We start from the raw sequence: 22,948 nt of genomic DNA on the forward strand, positions 1-22,948 counted from the left end.
GCCAATTTCGATACCTTATACCCTGGGCCAATAGTTTTAGTTCGACATTTGGAAACGAGCAAAGGCAAGATTATTCTTGTTGTGTTTCCTGGTTTCTCAAGAGTGAATTAATTGATAGCGGGGGAGGTTTTCAGTGTTTTGGCCAAAAAATTTAAATACTTCTTCGGTGCAACTTCGTTTCTAGGGCGATCATGGAGATTGGGAAAAGAACTATCCCATATGGAATCTTCAGTTTTCAAGGGCAGTAACTGCCAGATGCCCACTGTGAAGCCCAACGCGGGGACACCACAGGACTTATAAAAACAAGTCTTGCGGACGCTAACTGTACGTTTCTGCTATAACCAAATCGGTACAGCCAAGGTTGGTTGTTCCACACAAGGTTGACCCTAGCTGCCTGGAAAATCGGAAGTGAAAGGAAGAGACATCAGGAAAGACGGAAAGGGAGGGAGAAAGACTAAGACTAAAGAGGAGGTCAGGAAAAGGCAATATCGGTTTCCCCCGTATGGTTGGCAGGGGATGCCGTCTATGTGAAGCCGAGGCCAAATAGGTGTGTCGCCTCTGTTGGAGAGCCACAAAGGTCCAAACACTCGGGATTGGCTAAACACCCAGGATCCCCTTTTCCGCAGACACGCCTAAGCCGCGCAAGGCTACATGCGGGACGGTCCGACTCCCACGTGCTCGGGTCCATGGTGTTGCCACGCACCAAACGCCTGCTCACACAGACACCCCTGCAGGGAGGATTGCAGTGTTGTGTTGTACTACGCTGTATCATAATTTTGGGTGGCACATTTTTCTAATTTCTCCCCTATTTTCATATATTGCGAAAGCATTATATGGCTCATGAGGCAGAAAATCTGGTGTTGTCGGCGTCACGATGGTGGACCAAAAAGTCAGGTGAACCAATCGAGGCAGATGATAAAGTCAATTAAGGCAGTTAATTAAGGCAAAGTTAATTAGGGCAGAATTGGTGCACTCGAACCCACGACCTTTGGTGTCAATGAAGGCGAAGTTAATTAAGGTAGAGTAAAGGAACTCGAACCCACTACCTTTGTTGGGAGTCAGCCCCTCGACCTTTGGTGAAAGTCGAACCCACGACCTTACGTTGTGCGTACCGTTTGTCGGGTGACGTCGCGGCGCTTCTGCTGACGTTATCGCTCGAGTCACTTGACTGCGCCAGTGGCGTTGTCGCAATTACACAATGCATCAAAACATTTCAGTCATGTAGTTACTCAATGACTGAAAGAGCACAGACATCGCGCAATGGTTGCAATGCTTCCGCATTCACCCACATAGGGATAACTAAGTGCCCCTTGAATTTTTTTAGCACTCCATCCAGCCAGGATATATATAAAGCAGAATTTTTTATTGCACATGAATCCCAACTATTGTTATTTTAGTTTGTATATCATCAATATATATATTATTTTTGCATTGTGTCCCACCTTACCCACTTATATTTCTTCTTGTGCACACTGCCAGCATGCTGCAAAAAAAAGGGAGCTGAGGCTGGTGAGGATGCTTTATAGCAGCTTTTATACAAGCCTTCCTTCTTCCTTACCACAGCTGGTGTGTCTCATGTATGTGTTGTGGGAAATAACTTCAAACTCAAGATATCAACACTCAAAATGCCCCAATGTTTATTTTAAACCTCGATTCAGCTTACGACAAGCTCGTTTTCTGCAACCGTGTTATACAGGGCCGGTATTTTGTAGCGATGCCTTTAAAGTAATAATGCCTTTTAGCACTTTGTCAGTGGTCAGAGCGAGCAACGGTCCGCTCGCGTTATCAATGTTGATATCGTGAGCGGACCGTCGCTCTGACCACTGACAAAACGTGATAAGCGCGAAAAGGCATTATTACTTTAAAGGCATCGCTACAAAATAGCGGCCCAGTACATACACGTATCATTACAAACATTTCCTCAACTTCACATGAGCCGTAGTTGCAGCAGTTGAGCACTGTGCACAGACTCTTAAATTTTAAACAGATGCAATGGTAAGGGTGTTATCCAGAATGAAGTGTGGATTACACACTGCGTTGAACAGGACGCCACATGGTATTGACGACAGGAGTGGCAGAGCAGACACACCAAAGTAGGAATGATTCCAGAATTATTCCACATTTTTAAACACTTTGAATGAAATGGTAATACAATGATGGCACCAAGCCAGATGGAATTCGAATGGAATAGGCAAATTGTCCGTGGACATAAAAACGATTGCTGAAAATTTTACCCTGCATGCCCTAACTTCGTGCAAATTTTTCGGGAAATAAAGTGCATTCATTGCACGAGTAAATGCGGTACACGTTATGAACTCCACCAGTTCTTTTCTATCTTCTTCCGCTATATTACTCAGTACAGCACGCTGCCACTGGTGGTTTAGTGCGTTCTGCATTCTATGCTTTACCGAAGTCACATGCCTTAACTGGTGATGTTGCAAACAGTGCTTCATTACAAAGAGGCTTTAATGCATGTAACCTGGATTCTCCGGCAGAAAGCAACGCTCCCTCAATAGGCAAGACACATTAGCTTTCATATTAAACTTGAGCTGTTTTCGCGCTAGGGAATGGTTTATTTTGCTGACACAATTGTTGTTGTGTGACTTACGCACCACACTTGTGTCTCTTGACAATGCCTAAACATGGCGAGGGGCCATTTTGCTCACCATGTTCTTCGTTTAGACGGTAGTACATTGGGAGAACACCAGTAAGTCCCAATCAGAGGCCTATATTGGCAATTTATCATCTCTATTTTATTGCAAGCACAAGCATTTTTCAAGCACAGTTGACAGATGATCGCTTCAAACTTCATGCATCTTCACATGAAAGGATACCACATGAACACAGTTCCTGTAATGCAAGCTACAAGATATGTCACTACAACGTATGTCGCTGCAACTTGTTCGATTATGCTGGAACATGCTGCAAAGTCACTCGGCAGCTCAACATATAAGAGCATATCGCAACACTTGTACATCCTGATGCACCAGAAAGCAATTCATCTCATTCCACTCATATTTAGATTCACAATTCAGACTGCCCTTAATACATAAGGTACACCAACACGATAAGTAACCTACTAAGTGGTGCCTTGGTGCTTTGTCTTCATATGAGCGTCCAATTGACCAGTCTGCAAAAAGGACATGGAGCAGATTGTGCAGCGGAATTGTCGCTCACCCCTGTGGTTGCGTAGGTGTTGTTTGAAGTAGCTTTCCCTTGTAAAGGTTCGAGGGCACAAATGGCATTGAAACGGTCGCCCACCCGTGTGAATGGGTAGGTGTTCCTTGAGGCTGCTGTCATGTGTAAAAACCTTATCGCAAAAATGGCACTGAAAGGGACGGTCGTCTGCGTGGATGCGTAGGTGTTCCTTTAAGGTATCCTTGCGGAGGAACTTCTGATGGCATGAAGAGCACTGAAATGGCTTTTCGCCAGTGTGGGTGCGTAGGTGTTCCACGAGTGCGTGCTTTTGCGAGAAGCTCCGAGGGCAGAAATCGCACTGAAATGGACGCTCGCCTGTGTGGATCCTGATGTGTTGTTTCAGATTGGACAGTTTTCCTGTTTCATAGTCACAGAACTCACAGTGGTGGAGCTGCGACTTGTCATCTTTGGTAGTTCTTGAAGAGGCAGAATCCCTTGATCCTGCACATAGAAACCAAAATTGCACTTGTGCCAAAATCAGAGAACACCAATGCTGGTGCTAACAATTTATTGAAGGGAGAGCACATGGAGTCTAGCGCTTGCATGTGCTGCCAATTCAGCCAAATAAGAGAGCAATATTCTTATACTATTCTTGCTAAATTGTCATGGTGCAGAAATAGCTTTCATATTCTTCATATCAATAACGTAAAAACTATATATATATATATATATATATATATATAGAAAAGTGCTGCAAAAAATATACGTTCCTGTGAGCTATTTAGCTTATTTTCTTTCTAAATCTCAAATGTTGTGCAGATACGTTTGTGCACTTTATTTGCATGTGTTACCCAATGTGGCCATGTTGACAGTCACACTTAGTTCTGTGTGCTTCACCACAGCTTATGCATCGATGATGACAGCAATTAAGTGAAGGTGCCATCATTAAAAAACAGAAGGAACGTGGAGCATCTGGGCTTTTGAGTGAAACGTCAAATTAGCCACTCCCCTGGAAAAGTGAATTCCCCTCAATTATATGCAACTGATCGCAACACAAAGCGATAAATGCAAAGTCTCCCCTTTGCACAATCGATACAGAACTCCATTTTCAATAGGATGCACCTGTGTACCTTTCCTGATACAACAAGACGCCTGATTTCACAACGAAGTCTTGCATTGAGACCAGATGCACTTAGTTGGGCATGCTCAGTAATTACAAATATTCTGAGGTTTTATGCCGATAAATGGTCACCTGTGCTATACACAACACTCAGTAAAATAAAGCTTCTCTGCACAACATGTGTGCCCAAGACGTAATGCCTAGAGCACACAGCAATGCTCAGTGATCAGCGTGTCATCATAGAATGGTAAAATGCTGCGTCAGCATTTCCTCTGGCTTATTTTGATCATTTCAGTTGTTTAATGTGTCACTGCTGGTTGCCTTAAGCATAAAAACAATGAATAAACAATAAGCAAGTATACGTACATCAATAATAGACACTGAAGATAATGAGCACTTCGCAAAAAAGGTAAATGTCATCTCACAATCCAAGGGCACGATTAACTGAGAACAAGGCACTCCATCAATGCACTCCACAGTGATATCAACTATGGTGAATACAACTAACAGTGTGCTGCAGTTTATAATTGCCCTTACTATACAAAAGAACATAACACAATTAATTTATTTATCAGAGTACCCACAGCACCTTTATGGCAATAGAGTGAGGGGGAACAAAGAAAAGTAAGTAGACGAAGCTGAATCAATACATAAAACAAGACAAGCATTAGTAGCTTCATATAATTGGACAAACACAAGTCATACTCATAACCAAGAAAATAAACAAACAGATAAATACACAATGCTGTACACAGCATAGGCAAGGCCAAAGGAAAGAAGAAAATGCATCACAAAAAACATGACTATGTAAACGTATACTGATAATTATAAGGATGAAAAAAGCACTTCGTTTGAGGTCATAGCAACATACTGCAGCAAATGGTTCCAATCATGGATTGTTCTGGGAAAAAATTTACATCTGAAAAATATTTGTGTGAAAAAATATGCGTGATCCCTCCCTCGAAGACATAATGGGGCCTGAGTAAGTACTCTTCGCGATTAATGCCAGTCTTGGAAGAAAATATCTGATGAAAATATTTTAATCAGTTTCTTCGGGCATTCATACAGTTTCTGCAAGTCAATTCTTTCCTTAGCACTAGACACACTAAAATGTGTAGAATGATTAGCAAATATAAACCTGCGAACGTGATTTTGTGTTCTTTCCAACTTGTCTAGCTCAATTTTCAACCAGGTGTGCCAGACACACCAAGCACTTGACTCAAGTATAGGCCTTAGGTTTGACTCGTACAGTAGTTTTGTAGTATTAAAAGCAAACATTTTAGCATTTCTATGCAAGAATCTCAGTGTGCGAGAAGCCTTACATGTTATATAATCAATGTGACGGTGCCAGGAAAGTTGAGAAGTATAGACTTAACTACAGACATCAGGCATTCCAGAGCATAAAATAATTTAATCATATCAGTCTAGTACTCCATTTAATTCTAAGTAGGGTACTTGGCTGATAGTGCCGACGTGCTCACATGCTTAATTTTATCCAAACAGGGGCATTATTGCATGATACAAACATAGTAGACAAAGCACATCTAATTCTTGAAGGTTGTGAATAAAAAAACACCAGCATCATTTCATTTTGCCGTTCAAGAATTGCCCTCTCAGGCTGGCAAAAATGCGATTCTGTTAGTAAACAGAACCGGCACACAGCCTAGATGTTTCTACAATGACATTCTGTACTGCGTATACAGCTAAACCTCAATATAAGAAAGTCTGTAAAATCGGCACTTGTACATCTAATTCTTGACGTTTGCGAAAAATGCGTAAATTGATTTTGTCGTTTCGGAACTGTCCTATTAGAGAGTGGCACAAATGAGAAACAAATTTCAATAAGAAAAAAGTATCTTACTGTATTTGAGCGTTGCCGACCAAATATACTGTTTCATGCTGCGTGAATGATATCTTCACATCGGTGATACGAAACGAAGCTTTGGCATACGCTGTGCCCGATAGTTTTGCTGACAGTGGGACAACACTATAACGAGGGCAGAGAAAGGGAAACTGACGCTTTGTGAAGCCTCCAGCTTCAACATGGCTACAAAACTTAAGATTACGCAAACTCCAGCACAAAACGCGCTGGAAGACAATGCACATAAAGCCACGGCCATCTTGGCTTGACCAGGTTTGCACACGATGTAGATTACCTCCAAGACAAGGTGCGCAGGCTGCTTATGTGCTCAGCCACGCTGACAACAGGGCTAGAGCAGAAGACCCCCACCTGCCTGCCTACCCCACCCCCCATGGGAAATGAGTGCCCATCAAGGACCATCATTCTCGGGTAACACTTGCACACTTTCTCTCACACGAACAGCATACGGCTTGCAATAGGGTCTTATCGCACTTGGACTTCATATGAACCATGATGACATGTGTGTTGCTGCTATGCTGCTGCGCTTTGGTTGGCCGCTCTCTGTTGCGGGGCGCCCTTCATGAGAGGTGCATGCGCAAGCAGCCTAATGTACTAAAACTATGTGAAGATCCATGCACGCAGCGGTTGCCATTTATTGCCTCGATATTCCTTCGCAGTGGCAGTGATATTTTGTTAAGAGAAATCGTGTGCAAACAAACTTTGTTATATTGAACTTGAAGACGCATGGTGTTGTGCAAGCAAGAAGTTATAAAAAAAGGTAAATACACTGTTATATCAAGGATTTCGTTATAGTTTGTTATATTGAGGTTTAACTGTATGTCATTGCACAGCTCAGTCAAAATACGAATTTATACAAATATATCTGGAGAAATATGGCCCAGAGGTGGCTGCAGGACTGCCGGTACTGTAGCTGAAAAAAAAAGGACATTTAACATAAGAGTATGGATCTTGACAGTCGGCTCAAAATTTCTAATTACTGATCATCGTCTCACAAAAACTGCACTCAATGGCAATAAAGCAATGTTCAAGTGCCGTCACTAAACGTCTTTTGGAGCATCATACAGTAAAAAATCAATATAAGATTAGATGCTATTAGTGCAAGCATTAAAATATCAACAAGAATCAACAATGAACATTTACTAAACAGTCATTTATATACTGCTGTGGAACACACAGTGTCAGTTGAATTGCTAATTAAAATACTCAGTTGTTGTAAAGCAATGCCTAGGTGCACAGAGACAAGAAATCTTGAAGAAATAAAAAATGCACCAAGGCGTACCAGCATTAGAAAATAGAGGCAACAAAAAAAAAAATGACTGAAAAAAAAAATGGATCACATCCGTGTCATGCACCAAACAGAAGTGAAAGCACTAGACACACTTGTGCAGGAAAATTCACAAAGCGACACCCACTCACAAAAACAGATATCCCAAGTTGTAAAAGGTAATATAGTGGCAGTGCAAATATAATATTTTCCATCTACCAGTGACACACACGTAGGTAGAAAAAGGAGTGATACAAATGTGTTATCAACAGTAAACTCCTAAGTGTAGCATTAATTAGGTACAATACTACAGGCACACCTTTTGTCAAAAGGAATAATAAAGAAGTGCGAACTGGACACAGAATGAAAAAAGACCAACACACACACACAATTGAACTTATGTGAATATTTTCGGTCCATGTCCAGTTTTGCCATTCTTTATTCTTCCTTATGAAGTGCAAACATTTCCAAACAGTCCGGTGGTTACGAAATGATCGGAACAACTGAGGTGCTTCTGCTGCAAGTCTTGCTTCTTGACAGTTGTTGGGTGGCGATGATGCTTTGCTGTGACAAGAGTAAAAAAAAAAAAAAAAAGTAACCAGATCAGTCATTTGTATTACACATTGTTTCCAATTACTTGTGTTGTAAGTACGAAAATTTTTAATCATGGGAGAAAAACAACCTCCCTAATATCAAATACCAAATATTTTAAATTTCTGAACAAATTAATATACAAAGGTGTAATCGAGTCTGTTTGGCAACAAAGGCTTATTTGTATTATTTATTACATGTGATGCACTTAACTGCATTTCAGCTCAACTGATGCAATTGAACAAGAAAAAAGGAAAAGTTGGTCATATCTGGTGCACCATGAGAATAACAGTAAATAAACAAAGAAACGGCATGCATCCAGATGCTTGTAGTACAGTGTAGTGCTCATTGAAGGAGTTAAGTGCAATACTAGAGCACTGCACATCAACTCAAAGGCAGCGAAACACAGCAAGACTTGCAAAATGATAAACCGCTTTGTCGAACTTGAGACAGTATATTTCCAGGTTGGAGTGCATATGGCAGGCATTGCCAAATCGTGACTGGGATCTTACCACTGTCGTTGAAAAGAAAAGTGTACAATCATTGCATTCTACCGGTGCTAACATATGGGGCAGAAACTTGGAGGTTAACAAAGAAGCTCGAGAACAAGTTAAGGACCGCACAAAGAGCGATGGAACAAAAAATCTTAGGAGTAACGTTAAGAGATAGGAAGAGAGCGGTGTGGGTCAGAGAACAAACGGGCATAGCCGATATTCTAGTTGACATTAAGCGGAAGAAATGGAGCTGGGCAGGCCATGTAATGCGTAGGATGGATAACCGGTGGACCATTAGGGTTACAGAATGGATACCAAGAGAAGGGAAGCGCAGTTGAGGTCGGCACAAAACCAGATGGGGTGATGAAGTTAGAAATAAAATTTACAGGCGCAAGTTGGAATCATCTAGCGCAAGGCAGAGATAATTGGAGATCGCAGGGAGAGGCCTTCGTCCTGCAGTGGTACATAAAATATAGGCTGATGATGATGATGATTTCCAGGCTGTCCAGGGAGAAACCTTATTTACTGACTGAAAACTATTGCGCATAAGTGAGCGGCTTCACGTGTTTGCCCAGGAAGATGTGTGCCTGAACAACAACCGGCGGTTTTTCTGCAGCAGAATAATTAGAATGTCTCCATTTCACCCTGTGAATTGCCACTCATAGTACTTGAGCGTTTGAATGAATGAAGACAAACCTCAATATAACGAACCAAGATTTATTGATTGCCGTGATCTGACGAATTATTTTTGTTTCCCGATCTCAGTTCTATTGAAAGCCAAACTTTTTTTTTTCACCATGCAAAGTAATTTTGTACCACGTCTTTGATTTACCCAAGCTTTCTAACTTTTCAACCAGCTACTTGGAGCTTGCATGGCTAGAAAATTTATGAAATTCTACAAAAAGGTCGGCCAAAGGCAGAAGTCCCCATTTGCACGCATATGTCAGTTCGAGTGGAGTTCGAGAAGCAAAAACGCAGACGTGCAAACGGGATGATCGGGTTTCGCGAAGCTGCAAAGGAGTGTGGTATTCAGTAAACAGCGCTGCGCCGTCTGTCGTGTTAGTAAAGAACTTGCGGAGGGCACAAGCTGCCCAGCGGGTTAGAATAAAGGTAGCAAATTTCGAAGGACATGCTTTCGTTTGGTAAATGGGCCAGAACCAACTTTTAGAGCTGGCAACACATATTGTAAGCCATGTTTCACTCCCAGCAACAGTTCCTCCAGCGCAAGGGGTGGGAGGGTGAGGGCACGGTCCCTTCAACAAGTGCATGTGACGAGGGCAGGTGGGTCTCCTCCTCTATCTAGCCTTGTCCTGTCTGCGGATGGCTCTCCGCACGGCTGAGTGCATACAGTGCAGTCCACTAACATCGATATCAAACCGAATGAAAAAAAATTTTTTATAAAAGATGATAGCTATATCTGGACTGCCATAATAAAAAGGTGCTGAACGTACGTTTTAGCTCTGAACTCAAATTTGATACTTACACGTGTTAAGCATTACGTGCTGTAAAATAGTCTAAAATCTGCAATTGCTTTTGTGGCAGTTTGAGATTTACAACCATACTGTGCATCGAATGGAGCGAGAATACCAACGGCGATCTTTAGCCAATGAGAGACTCGATCGACGACAGTGCACTTTGCGTGAACATTGGGGTCAGGGTTAAAGACGGGCTATTGTCAATCTCATTGTCGCTGCTGCTGCTGTCATCGCTTCGGTCGCACAACCCCAGCCATCTGTCGCGACAATGACAGCCTTGTTGGAGATCTTTTTGCAGAACAAGGTGGCACTATCTACACCGAGCAACTCTTTCACTAAAGCACCAACTGTTTGATCTTTAGTAATGACATCCTCCCAGAGCTGTCAGCGGCTTCCACCATGTTGGTTTCAAAATCTTGGGAGGTTTCGCCACAGTGCACAAAGCCCGCCTTTCTGAAGCAGTTAATTATGGTGGAGAATGGTCCCTAACCCTTTTTTCATTGATCAGCATGGCCATTGGCTCCAGCATTCATGATCATGGTGTTCCCAGTTTTCGGAATCGTCGATACCACAGTCTGTACCAGATCATGTTACTTTAATTCTTGTTACGATCATGTTACATGTTTCTCTACAGCAATGGGTAATAAAACGTAATTGACTAAAAATGACTAGAAAATGAGCCATTAAAATACAATCCTCGAATATTAAAAACAGAAAAGCAAAAATGAGTATTCCAATGAGAAAATTATCCTTAAAATGAAAAGTTGTGGTGGCAAAAAAGTCCTCCGCACTGTGGTTGGCACATGCTGAACTTCAGTGAGGCCTGCCTTGTCACTCCAGCAGCTCTAGAAAAGATGCACAATGCATCACAGATTCAGGGTCTCCGACTTACTTTACAAGAGAAACGAGGGAAACTTGAGTGAAAAGACATGCCAGTCACTTAGCAATTCAAAGTGTACTCGTCAATTAAAAGGGAGATTTCGAAATGAACTCAACGAGGAACAAGTGAAGGCATAGACTATCGTGAAAGAAGGTGAGTCGTGCAGACACAGACACAAGAGAAGCAGGCAACATAAATAACCTGCTTTCACAATAAATCCCTACGAACTAACTCAACTTTCTGTAGTTCTAAGCGTATACCATACTTATTTGATCACAAGGCGGGTGTAGTTGGGGGACCCAAGAAAAAAAAACTAGCATACAGTGTAGACCACTTATAACGTAACCGTTTATAGTGCAGAACTGGCTACCACTCGGCCTTTTCCGACTCCCATTTACCCTCACATAGAACTCCATATATGCGCATACCGCTTATAGCGCAGCCGCGTGAGACGAAATACCGGTTATAATGCGGCTTCTGCGGGAAAATCTCACCAACAAGGGCGGCAGCGAGCACACTTCTCAACAAGGTGCGTGCTCCCGGCCGGTGTATGCATTATTCACTGTAAACTCTCGTTAATTCGGACTTATTTGGCCGCACATCGGTTAATTCGGACTACTTTCGGAGCTCGGTGAGCGCCGCAATGTGTGACGCAAAAGAGCAAGAATGGCACTAACGTCCAACCGAAACGAAGTGGCAGAGTCCGCATCGCCACAGCCATCAGTTGAAATCGTACGTGAATGACAGCAACGCCGGAACGCTTCGAGCCTATTTGTGTCTTTAAAGCCTGTATTCTTGCATTTACCGCTGCGCATAACACCGCGTTCGCCGCGGGCTTTCGTAACTGCGTAGTCGTCATCCACGATTGCGTCGATAGCGGCCGCGGTTTTCTCCGCAGCGGGTGCGGCAAACAGTAGTTTCGTTTTTACTCGGTACGCGCTGTCGGCCGCATGCCTAAAGAATTGCGTAGTCGCCATCGATGATCGCATAGATAGCGACCGCGGTTTCGACTGCAGTTGTTGCAGCGAATGGCAGTTAATTCATCCAGACTTGGTGCGTGCGTCGGGCGCGTGCCTTCAGCACCGCATAGTCGCCGTTCATAATCGCGTCGATAGCAGTCACGGTTTTTTCCGCAGCGGTTGCAGCGAAACAGTTGTTTCGTTTTGACTCGGTGCAAAGTTGTCAAACTTGAAGAGCACCGGCTACATCGCGATTATGTTTTCACCAGCTTACTGGTGAAAACGTAATCGCGATGTGCGCACGATAGTACAAAGCGTGTCTACATGTTTTGCATACGTGCAGGGCTTGAAAATCGGTATTTTGGTTATAATGCGGTATCGCTTATAGTGCAGATATTCACGACTCCGGCGACTTACGTTATAAGCGGTCTACACTGTATGAAGCGAGAGTAGCTGATGATATAGAGTAACTGACACTAATATAAGGTGATACAGCAAAGCCTCGTTACAAGAGACACTCAAGGAACCTGGGAAACATGTCTCTTGTAACTAAAAATTCTAAAAACACTGACGAGTCGGACTAGACCACTTTATTCAGCCTCAAGGTGAGTTTGAACACATCTTTGATGCAAACAGAGCTGTCTCATGGAAACATGGCAATGGCTCTGGAGTCCGACTACTGGCATAAAAAAACTACCAGCACTACATACGCTGTGGCGTAAATCCAACTCAAAGGTACTCTGTCGCAGAGTCGGCATGGGAGCACGACAGCGATTATAAAAGCATAATGACACAAAATTCAGTGCAATTTGTAGTCGCAACCATGCGAGGAATGACAGCTGGCTGCGGAATGGAACAAAATCGAGCCAAGGGAATGAAAATTGCAGCACGTACCGGTTGGTACGACGTTGGCCACATCGCGTGAGCATGTCTGGGTTGTGTCTCTTATAAATAGTAAGGAATTTACTCTAGGGATCTAAGAAAGTTGTCCTTAGTAACTGAGCGCCTCTTGTAACCATGTCTCTTGTATGCGATGTTAACATGGTGGACATAGGAAAACCAACGAAACCATTTTCAAATGTCTCTGATAACCGAGTGTCTCTTGTAACAGTGTCTCTTATAATGAGATTTTACTGCATAGAGTAGCTCACGATTTATCGAGACCCGGCGGGACTCGCTAGAAATATTGAATAGCACGGTGCCTAACCTTACTCCCTAATCTTACTCCTCTTACTTCCACCGCTGACTGCCGTGGTGTCAGCGGTGGAAGCCCCCGAATAAACAGAATGACTGGTTCGGATTATTTGCAAATTTCGCCTCATGGTGTGGTTTAGCAGCAGCGTGGCGACACACACTGCCACGAAGCCACATTTTGAGGCAAAATTCACGTATTACCCTCACTTTCTCTTTATTGTTAAATTTTATTTTTGAATAATCAGTGTGGAATATACACACAGAATACCGTACTGACTAACTTGCCAAAGTTTATTGGTTGCTACAACTCTCGCTGTCAAAAATCAGGATCCCCAGAGATGTGGCGCTGCTGCCGCCATATTGAAAAAGTAACTCAATCTCATTTTTTCTTGCGCTAAGTATAGTAAGACGCCACAGGGATGAAACGGACACTGGAAATGAAGCGGACACGAAGTGACACACGGGAGCGCAATTTTTTTTTTTTTCACTTCGTGTCCGCTTCATTTCCAGTGTCCGTTTCATCACTGTGGCGTCTTACTATACTTAGCGCAAGAAAAAATGAATGCACACCAACTAGCCCAATTCATAGCTCTTCTAACTCAATCTATCACCCTCGCATATATGGTGGTGACTTCAAGGCTAAGGATTTCAGAAAAAAACCTCGCTTTTTATTCAAATAAATATGGTAAGTGGCCACTCCATGCAAACTGAAGAGTACCAGCATATAAAACCTGTAGGGTTATTCCACTAAATAATGTTAAACTGCCCAAATATAACCATGTTTCTCATTGCATTTTCAAGCACTTATCAGATTGTCATGAGTCGGATGAGTACGTCGGGGACTCAACAACAAGAACTCCAAACCGACGGTCTGTAAGAGCCCGCACTTCCTTCCTCCATGATTGCGACGCAATTAGGCCGAATTTAGGGTGGCCAGACTTTGGCGAGTCAAGGCTAGGACTGACTTGGAGACTTCTAAGACTGAGCTAGGCTCCGGAACTGAGATAGTTCTTTTTCAGTAGTTGTATTTAATCTGAGTTTGGTGTTTAAGTTCGAGTGGAGATTTTTGTTGAATTATGGTTTTAGTTTTGTGTGCCTCGCGCTTTTACCGCTCTGGTACATATTAAATCCTTGTTTGCTGTGCTGCCAGTTGTGTCTCTCCTCCATCGAGAGTAGCGCATGTACGTAACTCTCCGGCTCCCAAAGAGTAGAGGTGACACAGATCAGCTGCAGCAAAACCTTTGAAGTATATTTAATAATTAAATATTATTAGGTGGAAACCTAAATTTAAAAATTATTAGCACCTATCAGAAGAAATACTCACCAATGACTATCTCAGACTGTTCGTTATTTTTTCTAAGCTTCTCCTCAGCGTGTCTGAGCCACGTTTTGACAACATCCTGAACTTCGCTTCTTTTTACAGCTTGAAATGTGCACTTCACACTTTCTGCAACTATAAGAACAAGCTCTGTAGTTATCTTGACATTCAGTCATGACATAACGGAGAGCAGGGTCATTACTGAAAGTCTAACAAAAAAGAATGCGTTGCAGTGTACTTTACAAAATTAACCTAATGCTGTATATTAACTGTCAAATAAAAAACATTCCAGCATATACATTTAATTCAGTTATGTTACTTATTTGGCCACGATAGGAGGCAAATGTTTATGGGCAAGCCAGTGATGAACTATTTTAATAGCAAGCGCAAATAGTATCAACCCCCTTAAGAGTGGAGAAAGATTCAAACTTCACAACTCATGAGTTTCAGACATGCGGCTAGAAACCACACATGCCTTTGGAGGTGTTGTGTGCAGCCAATGTAGCCCTCCTGATTATTGTATCAGTCAACAGGTACCACTTGTTTAATTTATATGACACATGATGCACCTTTGTGATGCTTCACAAAAGGTAGTTCAATCGCACATGCGCTCTCTTCAATGTGAGCTTATTCTTTGGAAGTCGGGCAACGTCCACACAGAGATCTTGTCGAGACAAGATTAAAAAATGATTATTAGTCAATAGCAAAGTACTCCTTAAAGGTGCAAGGCTTTGAAAAATATCATATCTTCAGGCGCACCACCGTAGCCTGCTGAAAGCTACATACTATCATCATCATCATATATTTATGTCCACTGCAGGACGGAGGCCTCTCCCTGTGATCTCGAATTACTCCTGTCTTGCGCTATCTGATTCCAGCTTGCGCCCGCAAATTTCCCATCTTCATCACCCCACCTAGTTTTCTGCCGACTTCGACTGCGCTTCCCTTCTCTTGGTATCCATTCTGTAACCCTAATGGTCCACCGGTTATCCATCCTACGCATTACATGGCCTGCCCAGCTCCATTTCTTCCGCTTAATGTCAACTAGAATATCGTCTACCCCCGTTTGTTCTCTGATCCACACCGCTCTCTTCCCGTCTCTTAACGTTACTCTTAAGATTTTTCGTTCCATCGCTCTTTGTGCGGTCCTTAACTTGTTCTCAAGCTTCTTTGTTAACCTCCAAGTTTCTGCCCCATATGTTAGCACCGGTAGAATGCAATGATTGTACACTTTTCTTTTCAACGACAGTGGTAAGCTCCTAGTCAGGATTTCGCAATGCCTGCCATATGCACTCCAACCCAATTTTATTCTTCTGTAAATTTCTTTCTCATGATCAGGGTCCCCTGTGAGTAATCTACATACTATGTGTGTAGCTTAATGCTCCAAGTCCACTTACTTGAAGGGTGAAGGGTAGAGACTTGCCAAAAGTAGAAACAGGATACTGATAAAAGTTTGTGGTAACTGACATAACTGCAGTGGTGGATAAACAGGATACAGTGTCCGCCAGGTAAAGCTTCTTGAAAGACAATTGAAAATTGAATTACGCAATCAAGCAAGCGTACTTACTGTATATCAAGGGTGCAATCGTGCAAACAGCTCGTTTCTTCGCTTGCCTTCTCGTGATCGGTCAGAATTGTGATTGCGTCAGCGGCCGTCAGAGACAGCGGGGCGGTACCGCAGCTTTCCCACTTTGTGACGTAGCAGCCAAACCGAACGTGCGGAAAGCGAGCTATTTGCGCGATCGCACCCCAAGTCACACATTGTCAGCGACGATAACTTTTTTTTTTCCTTTTTGTCCGAGCCAACTATAGTGAACAGCCACTTCCTGGGTCCTGAGGGCTTCAAGAATTGCAACGGGTAGACAAACTAACATTTCTCCCTCCTAAGGCAGCAAGTTCCCGCATCTGCAATTTACAAGGTTTCATAACATTAATAGGAATGCCAACAGTTCAGATAACACTAAGCAATTGTTTTATAGCACGTGAATTTTCAAGCAACCCACTGACTGAAAGCAAATTTCAGGCTGCAGAGCAAGGGTCAGCAAAACATAATCCACATTTTGTACCAAACAGCACGCAACAAGTTTCTAGCACGGTGCTATGCTCTTCACACGCGTTTTATACCTCAGATTTCAGTGCTTAGTATTTCTTACATAAAAAAAAAAAAAAAGAAAAGAAAATTCAATGCAATTATAAATGACAGTCAAAGCAGTTTTATTTCATTTATGCACCTAAAGGAGCCCTACAATCGCACTGTAACAAACCTTTAATGTCCTTGCTATACCCTCTTCAGACCCACTGTCCACTCCTGTGGACAACTTTCATCCTTCTCATAATTAAACCGGAAGCTATAGGCTAATATATTTGGCGTAGCGGAAAGCTAACTGCAGGTGGCAGCATATGTCAGGCGTGCACTCTTTCTGTTCAGTTTTTCAGAAGATTGATACCTTGTACAATGTGTACTGCTGCACCATCAACAACAAAAATTATGAATGTGAGATACATTCTAAATGCCACTAGATTAAGTGGCAACCCATGATGAAAACAAACACGAGATGCTTTAATCTGAACAAACTAGAAATTGGCTCATTATCCAAGTACATGGTGGTGCTGATAGGTGTAATTGCCCGCACCATCTGTCCAAGGAAGAAGCCATTTTCAGGTTTGCAAGAGACTGATTGACATAAGTACTGACTTTGAAAGGTATTGCGTTGCTAGAATATTTTTGAGTCTGAGGAATATAAATATACACTTCTCATGAAATTAGTCGCTTAAGATATATTCATTATGCATTAGTTTTGTTCTTTAAGTGCAAAAAGCTAGGTATATTTCACTGACTCAGTGATGGCAAACACTTTCTTTTCTACCTGGAACCATGAACTGCTGTGCACATAAAACCTGCTTCGTATACTATAAGCAAGGAGACTTGTTTATTTGATACACAGAAAGCTGGAAATGTTTACCGTGACATATGTTGGTCAACTTCACGCTTTTCTAATTCGTGTATAACTTGTTTTTAGAGACCAAAATCTATCAGTACTCCACGAAAAATGCTTATCAACTTTGACTTCATTGCAGCATTTTCTGAGAGCTCTTGACCTAACAGTTCAAACTCATTGATGTCACAGAATGGATTTTCTAACAAATCTGCTTCAAGCTGCAATAGACAGTCACAAAGCTTCCCTTCTATTACGTCTAGTTGGCTGCCCAGGTGCTAGACTCTCAAGATTACTGTCTGCAGATGACCTGTTTATTGCCTGAAATTCACAAAGAAAACTTGTGAGGACACTGGCTGGCCAGTCAATATTCATGCAGTCGTCAGGCTTACTTTAAACAATAAGTTATAATATGGGGTATTACATGCCAAAACCACGATCTGATTATGAGGCACGTCATAGTGGCGGACTCCAGAATAATTTCGACCATCTGGGGCTCTTTAACGTGCACCTAAATCTAAGTACACGGGTACTGTATTAGCTGGTAATATATTCGTACTTAGCCCCCCCTTCCCTTATTGAAATGCGGCCGCCGTGGCCAGGTTTAGTTCGGTTAGGTTAGGTTAGGTTAGGATGAAAACACTGTGGACGATGGTAGACAAAAGGCAATTAATTGACCTGCTAATTCATGAACTAATCCTGGTCACTGCGGCTTCTCGCCACTGCTCTGCACAGCTCCCTAGATCACGCACGGTTCGAAGGGAGGGGTGTTCGCACATACATTCTTTGCTACTTCTAGCTGCTCACAAAGCGGTTGCACAATACCAAAGTGGCAGTACTGCCCTTAAGCTTCATTGGCATTTCTAGCAGTGTTCTTGCCGACCGTGGAAGATAAAAGACACTCATGGCCATGCAAGATTCTCAAAAGGGCAGTAACTGAGCTGTGAGAACAGCCATACAGAATTGCCCACGCTTGTAATTGGTCGCTGAACGGCGCGACATCGTCTATCTCAGGTTGCTCTTCTAGCTGCACATTACTTTGCTTCATTCGCTCCTGTAGGTAATCAGAATCCGAACTGCTGCTGCAGAACACGGAGTCGTGCTCGACGCTAGGCCGCTCACGTTGGTAGGTTTGCGATGCAACATCAATGAACAATGGGTTCATTGCGCTGAGTGCTCTCTCCAGATCAAGATCGGTGGTGCACATTGTTGTGCTCGCCATCAGTTCCAGTTTGCGATGGATTAAAGGTCATAAAAAAACTTTATCTACTCTTCGGTTTCTCAAGCGGCGAAAACATCGGTCATCGCTCGCCGACACGATGGTGCACACTCACCGCTAACTATGCGCCAGTCGCTAGAATACCGCAACAGACTCCCATAAAGGCTCTTACTTTAAAAACAAATAAAAATGCCCTCACCTCCGTTTTCGGATCCAGAATGCATGACTGCGAAGAACAAATACGACATCGGAGAGACTCGTCCACCGAAAACAGCAAATGCGCGCGAAGCGCTGGCGACTGGCTTTCGTCTGGACGTGACTTGACTTCGTTGCATGCTCAACGTTGACATCACCTAATCTCAAAGGCTTTGCTTTTATGCACAACTTGCCAAGTGCCAGAAGCCTCCGAGATTGCGCTTTGTTGAGAGCACAAATGCATGACTGCGGAGAACAAATACAGCAACGGAGACTCTCGGCCACGGAAACAGCTAGAAAATGCGCGCGAAGCGCTGGCGACTGGCTTTCGTCTGGACGTGACTACTTCGTTGCATGCACAACGATGACATACATCACCGTGGAAGGCTTTGCTCAAAGCTATGGAGTTTTTTTCCTTCTTCCATGCTCAAAGCAAGCTCAAAGGCTTTGCTTTTATGCACAACTTGCCAAGTGCCAGAAGCCTCCGAGATTGCGCTTTGTTGAGGGCACGGTGGTTGAGAGCCTGCGCCATGCGTTTCCGGCTCTTTCTGCGTGCAGCCCGCTAAAGCACAGCCTAGAAAAACATGAGAAAAAGGCCAGTTGGAAGCGAAAAAAAAGTAAAGGAAACCCCTCATAAATTCTGCGAATCGACCTTACGCAGAGCTGCCCATATGAAACATTGATCGTAGCTTTCTCGTTGCGGTGTGCCCTTACGCGCTCTATCCTCAATGATCGATCTTTTCCTGGTGCGTCCCATATTGTTTGCTACCTCCCTTTTAGTATAAGTTTCAGCATCCTTGCCTAGAAAATTTGCATAGGTTTAAGCCTGCTTTAGCTAAGCCGCGGGTAAGCAAGGATCACCGGGATCGGCCCGTCTCGATCACCTTCGCCGCGAGGGTCGGCCCGGTGTTGCACTACCACCGGGATCGGCCCACATATACCCCGTGCATACCTATGGAGCGCAACGGTCACATATATAGGTACAGACAGGCAGATTTCGGCGGGAAGCTTAGCCGAAGAATGCCTACATGAATTAAAAGAGAAGAGCGCGTGCCATTTTTCCACACGATGCGGCTAATTAGTTAGAAGAGGTACACGGTAAACATTTAGAAAAAACAAAAAAAAAAACATTAATGAAATGTATACAAAAATGCTAGATAAAAGACATGTATAGCATACGTGATTAAATTAAGCAGGCTAGGTGCCTATTTGTCACCGCGCCGTTTCAAAGAGGAGGACATTAAATCGCTGCAGTGCCGATATTTTTAGTTTTTCGATTGTAACACGTCCGGATTATACGACAGTTTAGCGTGGTCACCTCAAAGTGCTGTAATCTGGGTTCCACGTACTGTATTACAAAATGCAGCGCAGAGAGGTGAAACACTTCATTCTTGCATGTGCTGCCCCCCCTCCTAAGCAGCACAGGGAGGCACTAGTTGTCATTTTGCTGAACTCCCAAACCTTCTGTATGACAACAAACAATAAGTAGCAATGAAGTCGCACTCAAGATAGCTAAAAAAGGAGAAATATTCTAATATAGGTACCACAAAGAGTCCTAATATGTCCTAATCTTCTCAGTAGTGCCCCCAGGACGTCTGCCAGGGGGGGGGGGGTGAATTTTTTTTTTTTTTTTTTTGGGGGGGGGGGGGGAATAAGCACTTTGCATAATATGCAATTTTCTTGCTTTAGCCAGAGGAATCCAACAGCAAATAAAATGCCAAATAATTATACTAATAATGTCACCAAGGATGATGACAATGTTTATTTCTTCAGTGTTTTACTCAAGTACTCTAAAAGTGAATGAATAAATACAAGACAGTGATAGAGTGTTTTTGTTAACCAGGAAAATTCGACCTCAAGCCACCTCCTGAATTGCAATGACAATGTGAACAGAGCACTGAAGGTACACATTTGACTGGTGGGGCTGGACGCGTGGTGGGAGGGGGGGTTTCGGTAAAAGTCGCATTGAACGTGCCCCACATTTTAAAAAATGTAATTTTTTCTAACACAGAGTTCTTATGGAACACAGGACAATGTAGTTGAAAACGGTAGCCTGACAATTTGAGAAACTTGTGAAAAGAATACTCCACAAACTCGTTAGTCCATACACACGCGGTTAACTTAGGACAGAAATTTGCAATATATTTCCCTCCAAGTTGGCTGAAATTCGTTTTGCTGGCATTTGTTGTTACATCAGGACAGCTGGCCAGATATTGCGCTGCTCGTAATTGAACATACTCATAAAGCTCTGGTGCACTTGCATTCCTAATTTATTGCAAAAGCCGTAATTTTGCCACAAACTTTAAATTTTGTGCACACATTACGTAACACCTTCCCCATAGTTTATTCGAATATACACACAGTGATTTGTATAGTTCATTGAGAGCACCTGATTGAAGAAGTGCGTTCCCCATATCAAGCATTGCAAAAAAAATGAAGGTTCAGTAATTATTTACAATGTTTTATTTATGCCAGAAGCACAAAATTTCCGCTGCTGTGCACATTTGACCTTTCCCCTATTTTCGTTATTATATTGAAGCTGGTGTCTTGTTCCATTATTGTATACCCCTTTATGGCCTAGCCTCCACAAACATGCGGGTCATAACCCTGGAAAACATTGTGGATATCAGCAGTGTGACATTCTGGAATGCCTGAATAAGTAACTTTCTATATATAATCTACAAAGATAAAAAATTATGGTTTGTCACTCACAACATGATTCTTAGTTTAACGAAATATAACCACCAAACCTCGTATAGCTGACAGAGGAGACATGGACAACCACCTACCTTTGTCAACGCACAAAATCCGGGTGAATAATAATAATAATAATTGTGGGGTTTTACGTGCCAAAACCACAATATCATTATAAGGTATGCCGTAAAGGGGAACTCCAAGTTAATTTTGACCATCTGAGGCTTGTTAACGTGCACTCAATGCATGGTGCACAGGTGTTTTTGCATTTGTTTGGCATCGAAATGCAGCCGCTGCTGACAGCAGGTAATTTTGGACGAAGTACTGTCAAACCCACTTATAATAATAGTGGTTTTAACAATGTATCGGATATAATAATGAGCAGACAATGCACGGTCAACAATGTGTTCTATGGTAAAACAGATTGTTTACTCCTATGCTTCCATGCCACGTTATCGGCTATAACAATAAAATTTTTGGGTGTGTGCACAGAAAAGGCATAGAATACTATATACTCGGGGTACCTGCTTTTGTGCCGCGCTCCCCACACCGCATGCCTTCGTCATATTGTCTCTAAAAATAAAATGCTGCAGTTTCGCCCAAAAGGCAAAGCACTGATTGCGACAGCAAATTATTAGACAGCTATATGATGAAAGGACAGTAGTTCTATCAGCTGTATAAATTTGTAAACATTTGTTTACTAACTAAATTAACAAGCATGTTACACATGCGCACAAACATGAACACATCTCACTCAATGACTGCGGAGACTCGCTGTCAGAACGCTGGTGTGGGGAAGAGCGGCAGCAGCAGCGAGCAAATTGCCCATTGTGCTACCTCTAATTGCTTCAATGCGAGCTATACTCCATCTCGCAAGCTGTTGACAACACTGTCAAAAGTAGAGCTCTCTCATCCAATCAGGGCTGTAGGAGCACAGCAAATGGTTCCTCAAATATTTTAGCAATCTAGGACTATTTTTCGAACTATAAACAGAGAAATTTAAAACGTAGTTAGGACTGATATTTTTAATGTACACAGAGTGTTTCAATCAGTCGTGAAATTAACAAAGCCCGCACGGACACAGCTCTGCGGAGGCCTGTTGCGAGGTGGTGATGCACCGCCTTTCAGCAACATGGTGTCGCCTCCCAGTCGGTTGTGTCACCACAAGCTGTCTTGCTCGTGTGCCGTTCATCGAATGTGCGCGGTTTCCCAAGCTGGTGAAGCAGTTAGCTTTAAACATTTTTAAAGGGCTTCGCGTCCAGTGCGGGGACAGTTCAAGCGTGAATTCACTCATCACGAGGATCGCAAAACTCACCGAGGTGAGCGAGCGAATGCTCTACCGGGGGACAATGCAGATGGAGAAGGCTGGCAGAGTGCTGTCACCAAAGAAGCGTTCTTGTGGAAAAGGCCGTGAGCAGGCGAAGAAGCTGGGAGATTTTAACCCGAACGTGTTGGCGAAGGGTGGTGCACAGCTTTTTCCAGAGAGGAGAAATTCCAACTATCGCCAAGGTGACGCAGCGTTTCAAGGAGGACAACATGCTACCGACCGTGTCCACAGCGACGATACAGAGGATGTTGAAGAAGCTTGG

General features: G+C 43.0%; 1 protein-coding gene across 1 annotated transcript in view; it reads right to left on the reverse strand.

Moving 5' to 3' along the window:
* Window positions 1-1,599: 1,599 nt before the first annotated feature.
* Window positions 1,600-22,948, reverse strand: part of LOC125940694 (zinc finger protein 501-like) — a 170,796-nt gene continuing 149,447 nt past the window's right edge. Inside the window, exon 6 of the mRNA XM_049657136.1 lies at window positions 1,600-3,513. Coding sequence (XP_049513093.1) covers window positions 3,080-3,513 — 434 coding nt within the window. The 3' untranslated portion in view covers window positions 1,600-3,079. The remainder of the gene's footprint in view (window positions 3,514-22,948) is intronic.

Source organism: Dermacentor silvarum, chromosome 10 (genome assembly GCF_013339745.2).
Source record: "Dermacentor silvarum isolate Dsil-2018 chromosome 10, BIME_Dsil_1.4, whole genome shotgun sequence".
NCBI classification, from domain to species: Eukaryota; Metazoa; Arthropoda; class Arachnida; order Ixodida; family Ixodidae; genus Dermacentor; species Dermacentor silvarum.